Source organism: Phyllostomus hastatus, unplaced genomic scaffold, assembly GCF_019186645.2.
Source record: "Phyllostomus hastatus isolate PE091 unplaced genomic scaffold, TTU_PhHast_1.1 phas_contig_1, whole genome shotgun sequence".
In the NCBI taxonomy this organism is placed as follows: Eukaryota; Metazoa; Chordata; class Mammalia; order Chiroptera; family Phyllostomidae; genus Phyllostomus; species Phyllostomus hastatus.
Window position 1 is genome coordinate 15,594,100 of NW_025333498.1, and position 14,088 is coordinate 15,608,187.

At 33.5% G+C, this 14,088-nt stretch overlaps 1 protein-coding gene across 3 annotated transcripts in view; it reads left to right on the forward strand.

The window, feature by feature from the left end:
• Positions 1 to 14,088, forward strand: part of LNPK (lunapark, ER junction formation factor) — a 73,283-nt gene that overhangs the window by 2,892 nt on the left and 56,303 nt on the right. For 2 of the 3 annotated variants that reach the window (XM_045858193.1, XM_045858273.1), the window contains exons 2-4: positions 2,365 to 2,453; positions 3,983 to 4,024; positions 5,021 to 5,208. In XM_045858193.1, coding sequence (XP_045714149.1) covers positions 2,427 to 2,453; positions 3,983 to 4,024; positions 5,021 to 5,208 — 257 coding nt within the window. In that variant the 5' untranslated portion in view covers positions 2,365 to 2,426. Of the gene's footprint in view, positions 1 to 2,362; positions 2,454 to 3,982; positions 4,025 to 5,020; positions 5,209 to 14,088 lie in introns of those variants that run through there. The other variant, XM_045858325.1, reaches the window with a different exon arrangement.

The following is a 14,088-nucleotide window of genomic DNA, read 5'->3' on the forward strand; positions in this document are numbered from 1 at the left end:
TGACTGTTACCCTGATGTTGTTTTAGAGAACAAATTGAAAAGCACAACCCTCTGCTTCAGGGATCTTGAAGGCTAAGCCATAGTTTGCTTCATTAACACCAAAACAGTTTTCCAAGCAAATAATTGATGTCAAAGTCAGCATTAATTGCAATTTTATGCATATATTTCATATTACACTTATTTTAAAAGTGATATACAGAAACAAGTAAAGGAAGTGCTTTCAGATTTCTAGTGCCAGTTCTGCCTTTAGCTGGAGTCACATGATTTTGGCAAATCATTTAGCATCTATTCCATGTAGCTTTATGCAAAGTTAATCAGATGAAGAAATTGGGCTACATTGTACACTGTACTAACACTGTCTTTTGTGTTTATAACTCACTTTCCATTCCATAGCTCTGTTTACTAGCTATTTGGGAATGTCAAATGTGCTTTCATACATTTTGTATATAACTATTACAATCTAATATATAAAGCAGACTTTACTTCTGATTTCATGTTGTTGGGTATAACTAGTTGATTTTTTAAAGTCAAAACTAAAATGCTGTGTCTGACCCTACGACTTAATATCTTTGGGACTTTAACAAATTACTTCACTTCTCTAGCCTCAGTTTCCTCATTTATAAAATGGAGCAATAATAGTATCTAAATGATAAAATTCATGTAAAGCATTTGTTTTAGGGCCTGCTAGAGAATAAGTGCTTAGCAAGTGTTTAACTGATATCCTTGTAGTTATTACTTTCAAATATTAAGAATTCTGATTTGTGATGGCTGCAAACTTAACTTGGAGGCATGTAATTCTGTTACAAACCAAAATGTGTAGGTCAATCATATACAAAACACTGGTAGACATCATCCATTAGTTTCGAAATAGTGGGATGATGCATATTTTGAAAATACCAACTTAAAGTGGTTCATCTGAATCTTCCCTCCCCAATCACCTTTCTTGGTGATTACTTTTAGCATCTTAAGAAGGGTTTAAGATCTATTTAATGTCTTAACTCAAAATTTATACCTTTATTCATTAAAGTTCCAGGATTTCCTATAACTGCGTTTTAGAAATTTGAATACTGAGTTAATATTGAAGGATTGATAATATTTAGATTGCAACATAAATATGACTTGTAGCATTCATTATATTGATAAACTTCAAAAAGTTTCAGGACAGATTACAGTTATTTCTATTTCTAAAAATTACTTTGTAAGTGAAAGTATTTAATAATTAGTCTCTTTGTTACTTCTCCAATCAAGAAAGTTCAAGATAGATATGGCTTATGCTAATTCCAACCTATAAATAGTGTTGCAGAGAGTACTTACTTGGTACTGGCATTATTTTTTAAATTATATTTATGGTCTGTTAAAAATGTAAGAATTATTGCCTAACTTGTTTTTTTTTTAATGGAAATGCAATAGTTTTTATTGGTGGTATGTAACTATAACCTGGTTCAACTTAAAAGAATAAATATTTATATAATTATTGACTGGTAATTTGATTTAGAATATGATATTGCTGATAGTACATTTCAGAGAAATAGAAAAACAACTAAATGAAGGGGATATACAGATCACTGACATGAAGGTCACCTAATGGGAAGGGGACTTGGACACAGTTTCAGAAAGAAATGTTAATTTGGGTGTCGAACAGTAGTGATCAGCCAAGAAGTCTGAAGACAGAGTGGCTTTGGGCCACGTTTCTTCTGAGCTACAGGACAAATCACTAAACCTCTTTTCACGTAATTTTTTGTATCTGTAAAATGGTGAAAATGGAGGCCATCCTGTGAAAAGTCAAGGTTTTGTTAATTCTAACTTCAGAAAACAAAATTAAGGCTCAAAAACATTGAGTGATTTGCTCAGTATCACAGGTAGCCTTGAAATCCTTCTATTCTTATTAAAAATCCAATTGGTTTTCTATTATTACTTAAAAAGTGATGTTTTTTAAAACATTGTAATACACCTTTAATTCCAAATAAGTAGTTCAGTTGGGAAACAGCTGAGTGATAGAAAAATTTGTGTTTAATCATGTAGAATGAAAGTAATATAGTAAAACTTTTCTTACAAGAACAGCAAAAGGGACCTACTTTAAAGAACAGAAAATTGCAAAGTGGTATGAATATATACTTCTAAAATCTCTTGCCATTAAAAAGCTTTTCCAGCTTTATTTTCACTTTTAAATATGTCCTGGCTTGGAAGAAAGGATTTTTTGAAAGGTGGACTTTATCCTAAGACTAAATTAAAATTTGACATAAGAGGGGTCCAAAGAAATTAATCTTCTATAGTATTTTTAAGCAGTATTACAATTTCTAAATTTTATGGTGGGTGTTGTATGTGTTGTAACTCAAATTTTAAAAATACTTGCTTCATTTCTAGCTGTGAATTCCTTTGGACAATTGATGGTATTTATCATTGTGCTCAGTTTCTACAAATAAAAGATGGGTGGATTATTTTCTCGATGGAGGGTAAGTTACTTTTCTTTACAGACAGTTTTTAGTCTAATATTAAAGTGTCAAATAAAGCTATTTGTAAAGGTTCCCTTTGTGGTGTAGACTTAAGTAGTAGTTTGATATTATCCCTGACTCTAATTTTTTTTCTCTTATAAATTAGTTTTTTATTTGGACTTTAATAGTTGTACTTGCTATGTAGGTATCCAGTGTCTCTGTTGAACAGAATTAGTTCACTCTTACTTATGAAATGTTTTTATTTCTCTATTTATGTATTTATGTACAAATGGTTATCTTGTTTTCTTCTCATAGTGCCTAAAATTCAGTAGTTGAAATTAGTATTTTATATAATACTTATGTTTTTATAGGCTATATCTTTTTGCTTAAAACTTATCACAAATATTTACTGATGTTATGAAATATACTTTTAGGAAATAAAGGTTAAACAGAATTAAAAATACAGTCTGACTTTATTGGTTAAAACTTTAGAGGAAGTAGCTCAACTTGAGAGGTATAAAATATAAAATATATTGATAAATGCTCTTCTCTAGTATAAGAGGAGATAATGTAGTCTAGGCCAAATTACTTTATTTTTTGGACTTCTTTTTACCTTAGTAATACTTGGAACACAATATAGTTTTGAAGTACTGCTGGAACTGCTATGTTTTGGATTGGCATTATATTGACCCCTGCCCCCTTTTATAAACCTTTTTATAGTTCTGCCTACATATCAAACTTATCTGTTCTTCCTTTGTCTTTCTTGTTAGGTTGAACCTTATGAAAGAGCCAGTATTCAACAGCTTTGACTTACATGAATAGCAATTTCATATGGTTCAACCTAATGTTAACAACTCTTTTGGGAACTACAGTGAATTGATATTCACTACCCTCTTAGATTGTTGAGTATATAATTGGTAAAATTTTCTCAAGTGTATGAGTCATTTTGGCTGGTTTTTATTCTAGGTTGTTTAAAAAACACCTTTAACAAATAAGCCCTGTTATACTGGAGTATTCTTAGATGCCCTTTTACAATCTGATCTTCAGAAAAGTACTTTAGGAGTTCAGAATGAAGGTAGTGTATTGATTTTGACCTCCAGAGTCCTTAGTGAACTTTCAGCAATAGCAAATCAGACCAATTTTAGTTTTGAATTTTTAATATATGAATTCTTTGAGCCGTCATATCTAAGAAAATTTTTCTTTGAAAAAAATTTGTTTCTTGGTAAAAATATGTTCTGTTGGGATTAAGAATAGTAAAAATTGAGGTATCAAAGTTGAAAGTACTTGTAGGATTAAAAGGAAGTTAAATAGGAAAATGTTTATTTAATTTTATGTAGTCCTGTTTATAATGATAATTTTTACTTAAATCTCAATCTTATTTATAAATAAACAGTAATATATAAAGCTTGACAACATTTTAAAAAACAATTTTGGATTAAAGTGTTCTTTCATGATTATATAACTCATGGTGTTTGTAAATTTGCAGTAAGAATTTATTTTTCTGTGCAGTAAGAAGTTTTAATGCTGTCTCATTTCTATTTTTATAACAGACAAAACCTTCAACTGTAGAAGTTCTGGAAAATATAGATAAGGTATGTTCTTTGCCTCTGGGGAGTTTTAATTCATTTTAGGTGTTACATAAATATTATATTAATATATATTATTTTGGAGACTGAATTTGGTATGGGAATTTAGAGATGATAGAGAGGAAGCATGACAACTTTAATGTTACATGATCTCAAAAAATCCAAAGTCTGTCACTGAATTAAGACTGTGCCAAATGATAGAGTGTGTTTGAAGGAAATTAGAAGTACAGCATTGTATAAATCAATGTTACAGATAGGATAAAGTAGATTATAAGATAGTCTGCAACAAGTTTTATTAGTCTGCAAACTTTACAGCCTTTTAGGCTTTCTATGATTATTAAATATGGCTATTCCTTGAGAATAGTGAGAGCAATGAATAGATTGAAAGAATATAGTATAGATCACTGTTTCAATATTTATTAATTATTTTTATAGCCAGATATTTTATAGACTTTATACAGGAGAATTATTACTTGTTTAACAAATACTATTTATCAATGCTAATTTCATACATCTGATCTTTGCTAACTTGTTAGGTAAAAAATAGTATCTTAATATTGTATTTAAAAAAGTGATTGTCAGAATAGGCATTTTTATTTATTGATTTATTTATTTTTTGAAAGATTTTATTTATTTATTTTTAGACAGGGGAAGGGAGGGAGAAAAAGAGGGAGAGGAACATCAGTGTGTGGTTGCCTCTCGCATGCCCCCCACTGAAGGCCTGGCCCGTGACCCAGGCGTGTGTGTGCCCTGACTGGGAATTGAACCACCCTTAGGTTCGTAGGCTGGCTTTCAATCCACTGAGCCACACCAGCCAGGGCCACTTTTATTTTTAACTTTACTTTTAGTTTTTTATATTATGTTGTTTATTAAGGTATTACACATTTCATTGAAATTTAAAATTTCTGTCTAACCTCTCTATCATGTGAAAAAATTTTGTTAGCATTTTAGCATCTTTATAAATTTGAGACTTAATAATATAAAGTAATTTTCTCTTAACAGGAAATTCAAGCATTGGAAGAATTTAGGGAAAAAAATCAGAGACTACAAAAATTATGGGTTGGAAGATTAATTCTTTACTCCTCAATTCTCTATCTGTTTACATGTTTAATTGTGTACTTGTGGTATCTTCCCGATGAACTTACAGCAAGACTTGCCATGACACTCCCATTTTTTGCTTTCCCATTGATGTAAGTAAATTGTCTTTTTGTTGACCTTTCATCTTTCTGACAAGATAGTTTTAATATGTTCATTCTTTTTTATTAGAAAAAAGCAATGTCTCAGATTGAATAAATTTGCTTTGTTTTTTCAGTTTGAAAAATATTTCTTTAAAAGAGTAAAATGCTGTTTTAAACCTTTATTTGCAATCCAGCATACCTGAGGAATGTGACCTGGTTACATTAGTAATAATGGCTTTATATGACAGTCTTTTATAATTCTCTACCAGATGGTCATACTTCCGTAGGCGAATTGGGCATGGAGTGGGCATTTCAGACTATGGGTAGAGGCAAATGAGGGAGGATTTGTAAAACAAAAAGAACAACAGCCCCAGTGATTCTGAATGTATTTCATTCATTCTACTTGTCTTCACTCTTTTTAGACACTACTATTGGCCTGCCATAGCTGGTATCACCCACTGGATTGAGCACTGGCCTGTGAACTAAAAGGCTGCTGGTTCAATTCCCAGTTAGGGCACATGCCTGGGTTGTGAGCCAGGTCCCCAGTAAGGGATGTGTGAGGGCAAGAGGCAACCAATCGATGTATCCCTCACACATTGTTGTTTCTCTCCTTCTTCCTCCCTCCCTTCTCCTCTCTCTAAAAGTAAATAAATAAAATATTTTTTAAAGGAGCAATTGGCCCTTAAAATAGAAATATTTTATAATATAGTACATTACAGAGATTGTGTTGTGATTGAGAACTTTGAGAGATAATTGAAGAAAAAAATTGTCCATTCAATCAACAAACCTTTATGGGTACCAATTGCATAGACATTGGATTATAATGCTTTATGGTATGCAAAAATACAAAATTTCTGACTGTAGATCTTAGACTGCATACATTGAATTAAGTAATAAGTGTGGTGAATATTATGAAAGAGAAGTATCAAATGCTATAGGAGCATTTAACAGGGGTCCTCACGCATACAGTCTGGGGTGGAGGTAGGGGTCAGGAAAGGGCCTTTGCATTCATTTTCTATTGCTGCCACAAATTTACTGGCTTAAACCAACACCCATTTCTTGTATCACAGTTGTGAAGGTCAGAACAGATGGCTTGATTAGGTTCTTTGTTTAGGTTCTTACAGGTCTAAATCAAGGTTATTAGCTGGTGTGGAGTCTTACCTGGAATCTCCATGGGGAGAATCTTCTTAGGGACTCAATCAGTTTATTGGCCAACTTCTTTTTATTTTTCATTTTGTTAATCTTTATTGTATATTTTTCCATACTTTTTAGTCCTCTTAAACCACCCCTCCCCCCAGCAATTACCACCACACTGTTGTCCATGTCCATTAGTCCTTTTTGCTCAATTCCTTCATCCCCTAATCGCCCCCCTCTCACCACGAGCTGTCATACTGCTCTCCATCTATGAGTCTGTACCCATTTTCCAGGTTACTTCAGTTGTTCATTATATTGCGCATATGAGTGAAATCATATTCTGAGGCATCTCTTTGACTTCCTGTTCTGCTCTTGGGCCTGTTCTGCTCTTGGGCTTTTAAGGGTTTAACAGATTATATTAGACCCACTGGGATAATCTCTCTATTTTAAAATCACCTGAATAATAATTATGTCTGCAAAATTCCTTCACAGCAGTAGACTACTATTTGATTGTATAACCAGAGGATAGAAATCTTGGGGAAGGAGAGGGCTATCTTTAGTATTCTGCCTATTACAGACTCCCTGAGGAAGTGATGTTTGAGTTTGAGACCCAAAGGATGAGTATGTATATTAAGGGTGGTGTGACATGGTGGGTGGTGTTTCAGGTAGAAGGAACAGCATATTTGAAAGCCTGAGGGAGGATAGAGCATGACAGATTTAAAGAATTGAAAGAAGTCTAAAGACTGGATTATAGAGACAAGTCTAGATAATCAGGCAAGGGATATTTCTTGTGGACCTTTTAGTTCATGATAAGGATTTTAGGCTTTAATCTAAGAGTAGTGGAAAGCCACTGAAGATCTTAAAGAAGGAATATGACATGATTATAGTGTTATTTTAAAGATACCATTGAGGCTGTAGTATGGAGAATAAATTAGAGGGGAATAAGAATGGATCTGGAGCAGCAAGCTAAAATGTTATTGTAGTTGTCTAGGGGAGAAATGATTCATGGTGATTTATACTTGAGTGCTGGTAGAAGGGAAGAGAAACAATGATGGATTGAAGAGATTTAGGAGGTGAACATGAGGCACTTGGTGGTTAGTTGGATGTGGGGTGTGGGGGAAGAATTGGATCAAAGATAAAATTCATGTTTATAGCTTGGGAAATTTTGCTGATGGTACTGTCATCTAAATATGGTGAACAACCTCAGGAGGAATAGATTTGGTGACCGCTGAGACTAAAATACCAGTGTTCACATTAGATAAAGCTGCCCAGTGGGATGGTTAAGTATGAGTATGAAGCCTAGGAGAAAAGTCTGAAGAGGAGATATAAATTTAGGATTTGGCAGCTTACAAATATTAATCAAAGCCATTATCTGTTTTTTTTCAGTAAATATTGGCATTTGCAATCCGTTCAAGTAGTTGGCTAGATCCTAGTGATTAAGAAGTAGTGACAAGATTTGTGCCCTCATGGAGCTTACATTCTGTTGGAGTTGGACAGACAAAAAATGAAGAGACAAACAAACATAGGTAATTTAGAGAGAGATAAGTGCAATGAAAAAAGTAAACAAGGTGATGTGAAAAAGAGGAATCAGCTGCTTCAGGTTGGTCCTGGAAGGTCTCTTGAGGAGAGAACTAAAGTATGAGAAAGAACCAGCATGAAAGAGTTGGAACGTATGGAATGTTATTTATAGATAGAGTATATAATAGCACATATATCCATAGAGAGATGTAGGAAAGGATTGTCCTCAAATTATTAATGGTAATTCTCTAGATGGTTGGTGGAAAGCAGTGTTTTTTCATATGCTTTTGGTATTTGATTTTTTGACATCAGTGTGTTCTTCAAGTCCTAAAAACAAAACCAGAATTTAAGAGTTGAGAGATCTTTCCAAGAAGAGAGAACAGAAAATGCAAAAGTTGTAAAGTAGGAGAGAGCATGACTTATTTGAGGATCAAAAGATAGATATATCGGGAATGTGTAATGGAGAGGAAGAGTGATACAAAGTGAGCTTGCAGAAGCAGGCAGGATCTGAATCATGGAGAATCACGGAGAGAAGTTTGAATTTAATTTTGGGTGAAGTGGGAAGCTTGTAAAGGTTTTAGTGGAAGAGTGGCATAGGATTTAAGTTAAAAGGATCATGTATGCAGCCGTGTTGAGGCTGAGTAAGAGGAGGACAACAGAGAAATGGAGAGGAGGCTGTTATAGAAGTTTAATCTAAAGATGGAAGATAGGTTGGATTGCCCCAGTGGTAGTGGAGATGAGTAGGTAACTTGTAAATGTTTTTGAAGAAAAACTGAGACAACTTGGTGGGAGGAAATAAGAGGTAAGGGAAAAGGAGGAATCATGATGATACTTAGGTTTTTTTATTTGATGTAGAGGAAGGATAAGATCTTTTTTGGGGGGGACTACTATAAAAATTTTTTTGTTTCTTTAGTCTTTAGTGCAGGACATATTTTCAAATTGGAACTCCTGGAGCTCATAAAATTTTAACTTTGTATGTGCATAAAAGAGCCAACAATTGAGTGTATACATACTACAAAATAAATGCCTCTGCCATTTTATTTTCCTTCTCTTTTGAATTCTTTTGGAATCTTTTTTATTTTAGGTATAATAGCAGATTTTTATAATACTGAGCTTCTTTTTCTTGTTTCCCTTTTATGTTTTCATAAACAGAGGGGAGAAACGAAATTTAGAAAGGGAATTAACATTGTTCATTTTAATTATACCCACAAGTTGTAATCTACTGGATCTGCTGTTATGATACAGACGTCATTTTTTTGGGAGGGTCAAATAAATCATATACTAATTGTTTTTAAAAGTAGGAAAACTTCAGTTCTTTAAAAATGTTTGTTTTTACTTTAGTTTGATCTTTCTACTATTTTGAGTATGAAGCTTTATTATTCATACTGTGTCCTCTGCCTGTTCTGTGTCCTCTGCATCTGGGATTTCTTGCTTTGTTAAACTTCAGAGCCGTTTCTCACTTTGTCTCATTCACATCTGTGACCTGGTTCTCAACTGCTGCAGCTTCTATTTCAGTGAGCTTTTCACTTTTGGAAGCATAGACCAGTTACCAACAAAGAATAGAATTGTCCTTCTGATTGATGACCATCAAAAGGCATGAAATAAAATATAATGTGAAAGTGGATGTTGTAGATAGAAGGAAGACTTACCAAGGGACATTTTCTTTTGTGTGTAATGTGAGTTATCGCCCAAACTTATTATCCCTGGGCTTTTTTCCTTGCCCAGTTTTGAGGTCTAGATCAGGGTTTACTTAAAGAAATGGAGGTAGAAGGGGCAATCGGATGTATTGTTTTATGCATCACTATCTACATGGATTGCAAAGCTTAGAAATCTACCCAATACCCACAAAAAAGTGACTGCTGTCTTTGCAGTTTAAGTTTTCCAAATGCTTTTACTGGACAGAGAGGTCATGGATTCAGGGGTAACAATATATGGCATAATCATAACTATTCCAAAATTTTCTTTTATGATAGATTATCAGTATATTACATAAGATACTTTGAGATTTTATTATATCTTCTTTTCACGATGTAATATGGAGGAGCTTGCTGTGATTCCAGTCTATTGTTTTTCTGCCTTTTAGATTCAATAATATATGTGTCTCTGATCTTTTCAACTCTTGTGAAACTGAAATTATAAGTGCCAAATTTATTTCATAGGAGTCATTAAGGCTATGCTTAGAGAGGGTAGATATGGATTACAGTTAATTTTTAAAAAAATTTCTGCATTGTGTTGGCAGTCATACATTATTGATAGTTGGTTCACTTTCTAAGAATGAACAACCATTAAGCTTTGTCTCTACCTCAATGGACTCTATAAGCAATCTTATAGACTTTTATTCCTGGATACCTTATTCTTACAGATTATAACTTTCTAGAAGTTCCATTCACTGTAAGATCCTTTCAGAGACCAATTGGCATAAAATGTTGATCTTGCCAGAAGATTATGTTCTCTGGTTTTTTTTTTTTTCATTTTGCCTCATAAATGGGGTTATGGGAACAATTTTTAAGCAAAAGAAGTGAGGAAAATGGTCCTGTCCCTATTTCTTAAGTTTTCTTGTTTTCCCATTACAGCATTTTTCAACCTTACTCATCTCATAGCACATGTAAACTAATTAATAAATTCTAGCCCTGACCAGTTGGCCCAGTTGGTTAGGAGTTGTCCCATAGGACAAGGTGTCACCAGTTCAATTCCCAGGCAGGGCACGTATCTGGGTTATGGGTTCGGTCTCTGATCTGGGTGCATGCCGGGAGGCAACTGATTAAAAAATAGGTATAATTTTGATTTATTCACACTAGATGGCCATTGTTGTGTTGACTGTTACCATTTTTTTTATTTGACAGTCGAAGGGAAAAGAGTTCAGTGCCCCTGACTAAAATAGTCAGGTACTGCATGTTTTAAAAATTCTTGTGGCACATTAGTGTGCTGTGGCACAGGGGTTGAAGATTGCTGTTCTCCTAAATTGACACTCATTTGAAGATAGGGTTTTGATCTTACATGATTTTTGTATCTTCTGTACACTTTTCCTCCCAGCTAGCTGGTAACATATTTTCTTATTCCTGCCAGAAATTTGGCAAACATAATTTGAAGCTTTTTGAGAAAAGTTAAACATTTGTTTCATGACACTCTAATAAGAATACAAAGTATCTCTCAACAACTGTAGTTGGTTCTTAAAGAAGAAGGTATTTGTGAACATTTCCTGATATTTACTCAAGGAGAATACAGTTGACCCTTGAACATGGGGTTCAGGGCAATAACCCCACCCTTTCCATGCAGTCAAAAATCCATATATAGCTTTGACTCCCCAAAGTCTTACCTACTAATAGCCTACTGTTGCCTAGAGGCCTTATAAATAACATGAACAATTGATTAATACATATTTTGTATGTTATATGTATAATATTATATACTATATTCTTAAAATAAAGTGAGCTGGAGAAAAGAAAATGTTATTAAGAAAATCTTAAGGAAAATACATTTATTGAAAAATATTCACATATGAGTAGACCCACACAGTTCAGACCTGTGTTGTTCAAGGGTCAGCTGTATTTACTTTGGTAGGTCAGAAAATCATTTTGCACACATTTCTTTTGCAATATTGATAAATATTTGAATATTAATAGGTATTCATGATAGAATTTGTTTTTAAAGAATTATGTACTGCCTGGCTGGCGTAGCTCAGTGGATTGAGTGCGGGCTGCGAATCAAAGTGTCGCAGGTTTGATTCCCAGTCAGGGTACATGCCTGGGTTGCAGGCCACGACTCCCAGCAACCACACATTGATATTTCTCTCTCCCTCTCTTTCTCCCTCCCTTCCCTCTCTAAAATAAATAAATAAATAAATAAATAAATAAATAAATAAATAATAAAAAAAGAATTATGTAGTGAGACTTAATTAAGAGATACATTTTATTCTTTTAAAAAAATTTTTAACTATTCCATTTTAAAAAAAGATTTTATTTATTTTATTTTTAGACAGAGGGAAAGCAAGGGAGAAAGAGAGGGAGAGAAATATTAATGTGTGGTTGCCTTTCATGTGCCCCCAACTGGGGACCTGGCCTGCAACCCAGGCATGTGCTCTGACTGGGAATCCAACCAGCAACACTTTGGTTTGCAGGCTGGCACTCAATCCACTGAGACACACCAGACAAGTCAAGAGACACATCTTATTCTTGAATGGAAGACTCAGTGTTGCAATGAGACCCATTCTCCCTAAGTTAAAAAATGTGTGATCATAATAAAAATACCAGCCTACTTTAAAAATTTTGGCATATATCTATATTTTTTAATGGAAAAATAAGCACATAAGAGTAGTCTTGAGCATTCAGAAAAGGAGAAAAATGAAAAGGAGAGGGCTATCAGGCATCAAATGCATTATAAAACTTTACTAATTAAAACTTCGTACAGTGTATAGAGACACAGACCAAAGAAAGAGACACAGAATTCAGAAATAAATCCCAGTGGGAATTTTATGTATGGTTTTTATATTAATATATGATAGAAGTGATATTTCAAATCATTGGGAGAAAATAGTGTTGAGTTTTATTGAAAAATAGATAAAAATAAAATGTAAAGCTTGATTCCTGCCTTATTCCTTATACCAAAATAAATCATTGTTTTGTTTTGTTTTTCTGTCTGATTGTGACGATTATTCTTTTTAAAGCAGAATAGTTAGATAAACAGACAAAATAGTCAATGTAATTGTAAATATTGAGACCTATATATCTTTTCATCTTTAGTGTCATATAGTATTTAAATCTCATCTAACAACATTTCAATAAATTGGAAAGGGCTTATGTGGTTTGGCAGAAAAGGGTTAAGTTTGGCAGAAAGAATGAATGATTTCTCTTTAAGCTTTGCCTTCTCTGTGTCATTGCTGGGACCAAACTGAGAAATTTCTGCTTGTAGCATGGTTATCTTACTTTCATTGTTATAAACAGGGATTTTAGGCTTCACACTTTGAGAAGTTTGTCTTGCTACCTTTGTGAGATAAGCAGTTTTCCTTCTCTGCTTTCATTCTTTTGAACCCCTGCATGATATCCATTGCTTTTGGGAGCCCTTCCACATATTTGGAGGGTTGGACTTTAGCTATACGTTAATTTTACCAGAAAAGGAATGTGTCTTGTTTCTCATTGTTGTTTGAATCATTTCTAAGAAGAGGGGGGAGAAATGTTGATTATGTCACTGTTCTCAAAGTAGGAGTCAATAGAGTATTTTAATACCTTCAAAGAATTATGTTGCCACATTTTTTCATAAATTATATTTAATTATTCGGAAAGGAAAATGTTTGTTGGATAACTAAAACAATAGATTCCTGAAGTACTTTAATTCTTTTCTAGATTTTATTTTATTTTATTTTTTTAAAAGATTTTATCTATTTATTTTTAGAGAGGGAAGGGAGAGAGAAAGAGAGAGAGAAACATCAATGTGCGGTTGCTGGGGACCGTGGCCTGCAACCCAGGCATGTGCCCTGACTGGGAATCGAACCTGTGATGCCTGGTTTGCAGCCCACGCTCAATCCACTGAGCTATGCCAGCCAGGGCTCTAGATTTTATTTTAAAAATACCCAAGAATTTAATTTAACCTTAAAGAATCACTTATATGTTGTATCTTTTCAAATCTTGAAGACTGACATATGGAAATTTGATAGCTCATTTTCTCCTGCACTAGTTCTTATAAAAACCAAAAAGGGAATTTATTGTCCACCTAGAGGGATTAATAAGTTTTATTTTGAATTAAGGGAGTCTATTTCAATTCTTGTAGTTTTCACACTTTGAAAAGTACATATGCTTTTTAAAAGGTATCTGCTCATTTAAGAACATGTACTGATTTCTTACAGAATTCCAGTCACTATCTCTGCAGTCCTTTCTCTGGTGTTCTCTGTTTTCTTTCCCTGTACTTTTTTTCTAACTAAATCATCTTGCTCAGCTTGTTGTTGTTTCAGTGTGTTTGAAGTGGAGAAATATTATGGTACTTTTCTACTGTTGTAGGATCCTTGAGGGTTATGAGAAGTATGTTTAACCTCTTCTTTCATCCTTCTTTCCTTAATAAGGACAATGCTTATGGTTTTTTGTTGTTGTTGTTTGTTTTTCTTTTTTAAATTACTGTGTAGATAGTTGTCCAAATACTATGTGGGAATCTGGTGCTGGTTATAGTGTTTTTAGATCATAAAAATAAATTATAACAATATAAAAAGTATGTATTAATTAACCTATTGCTGGGTAACAAATTGTCTAGAAT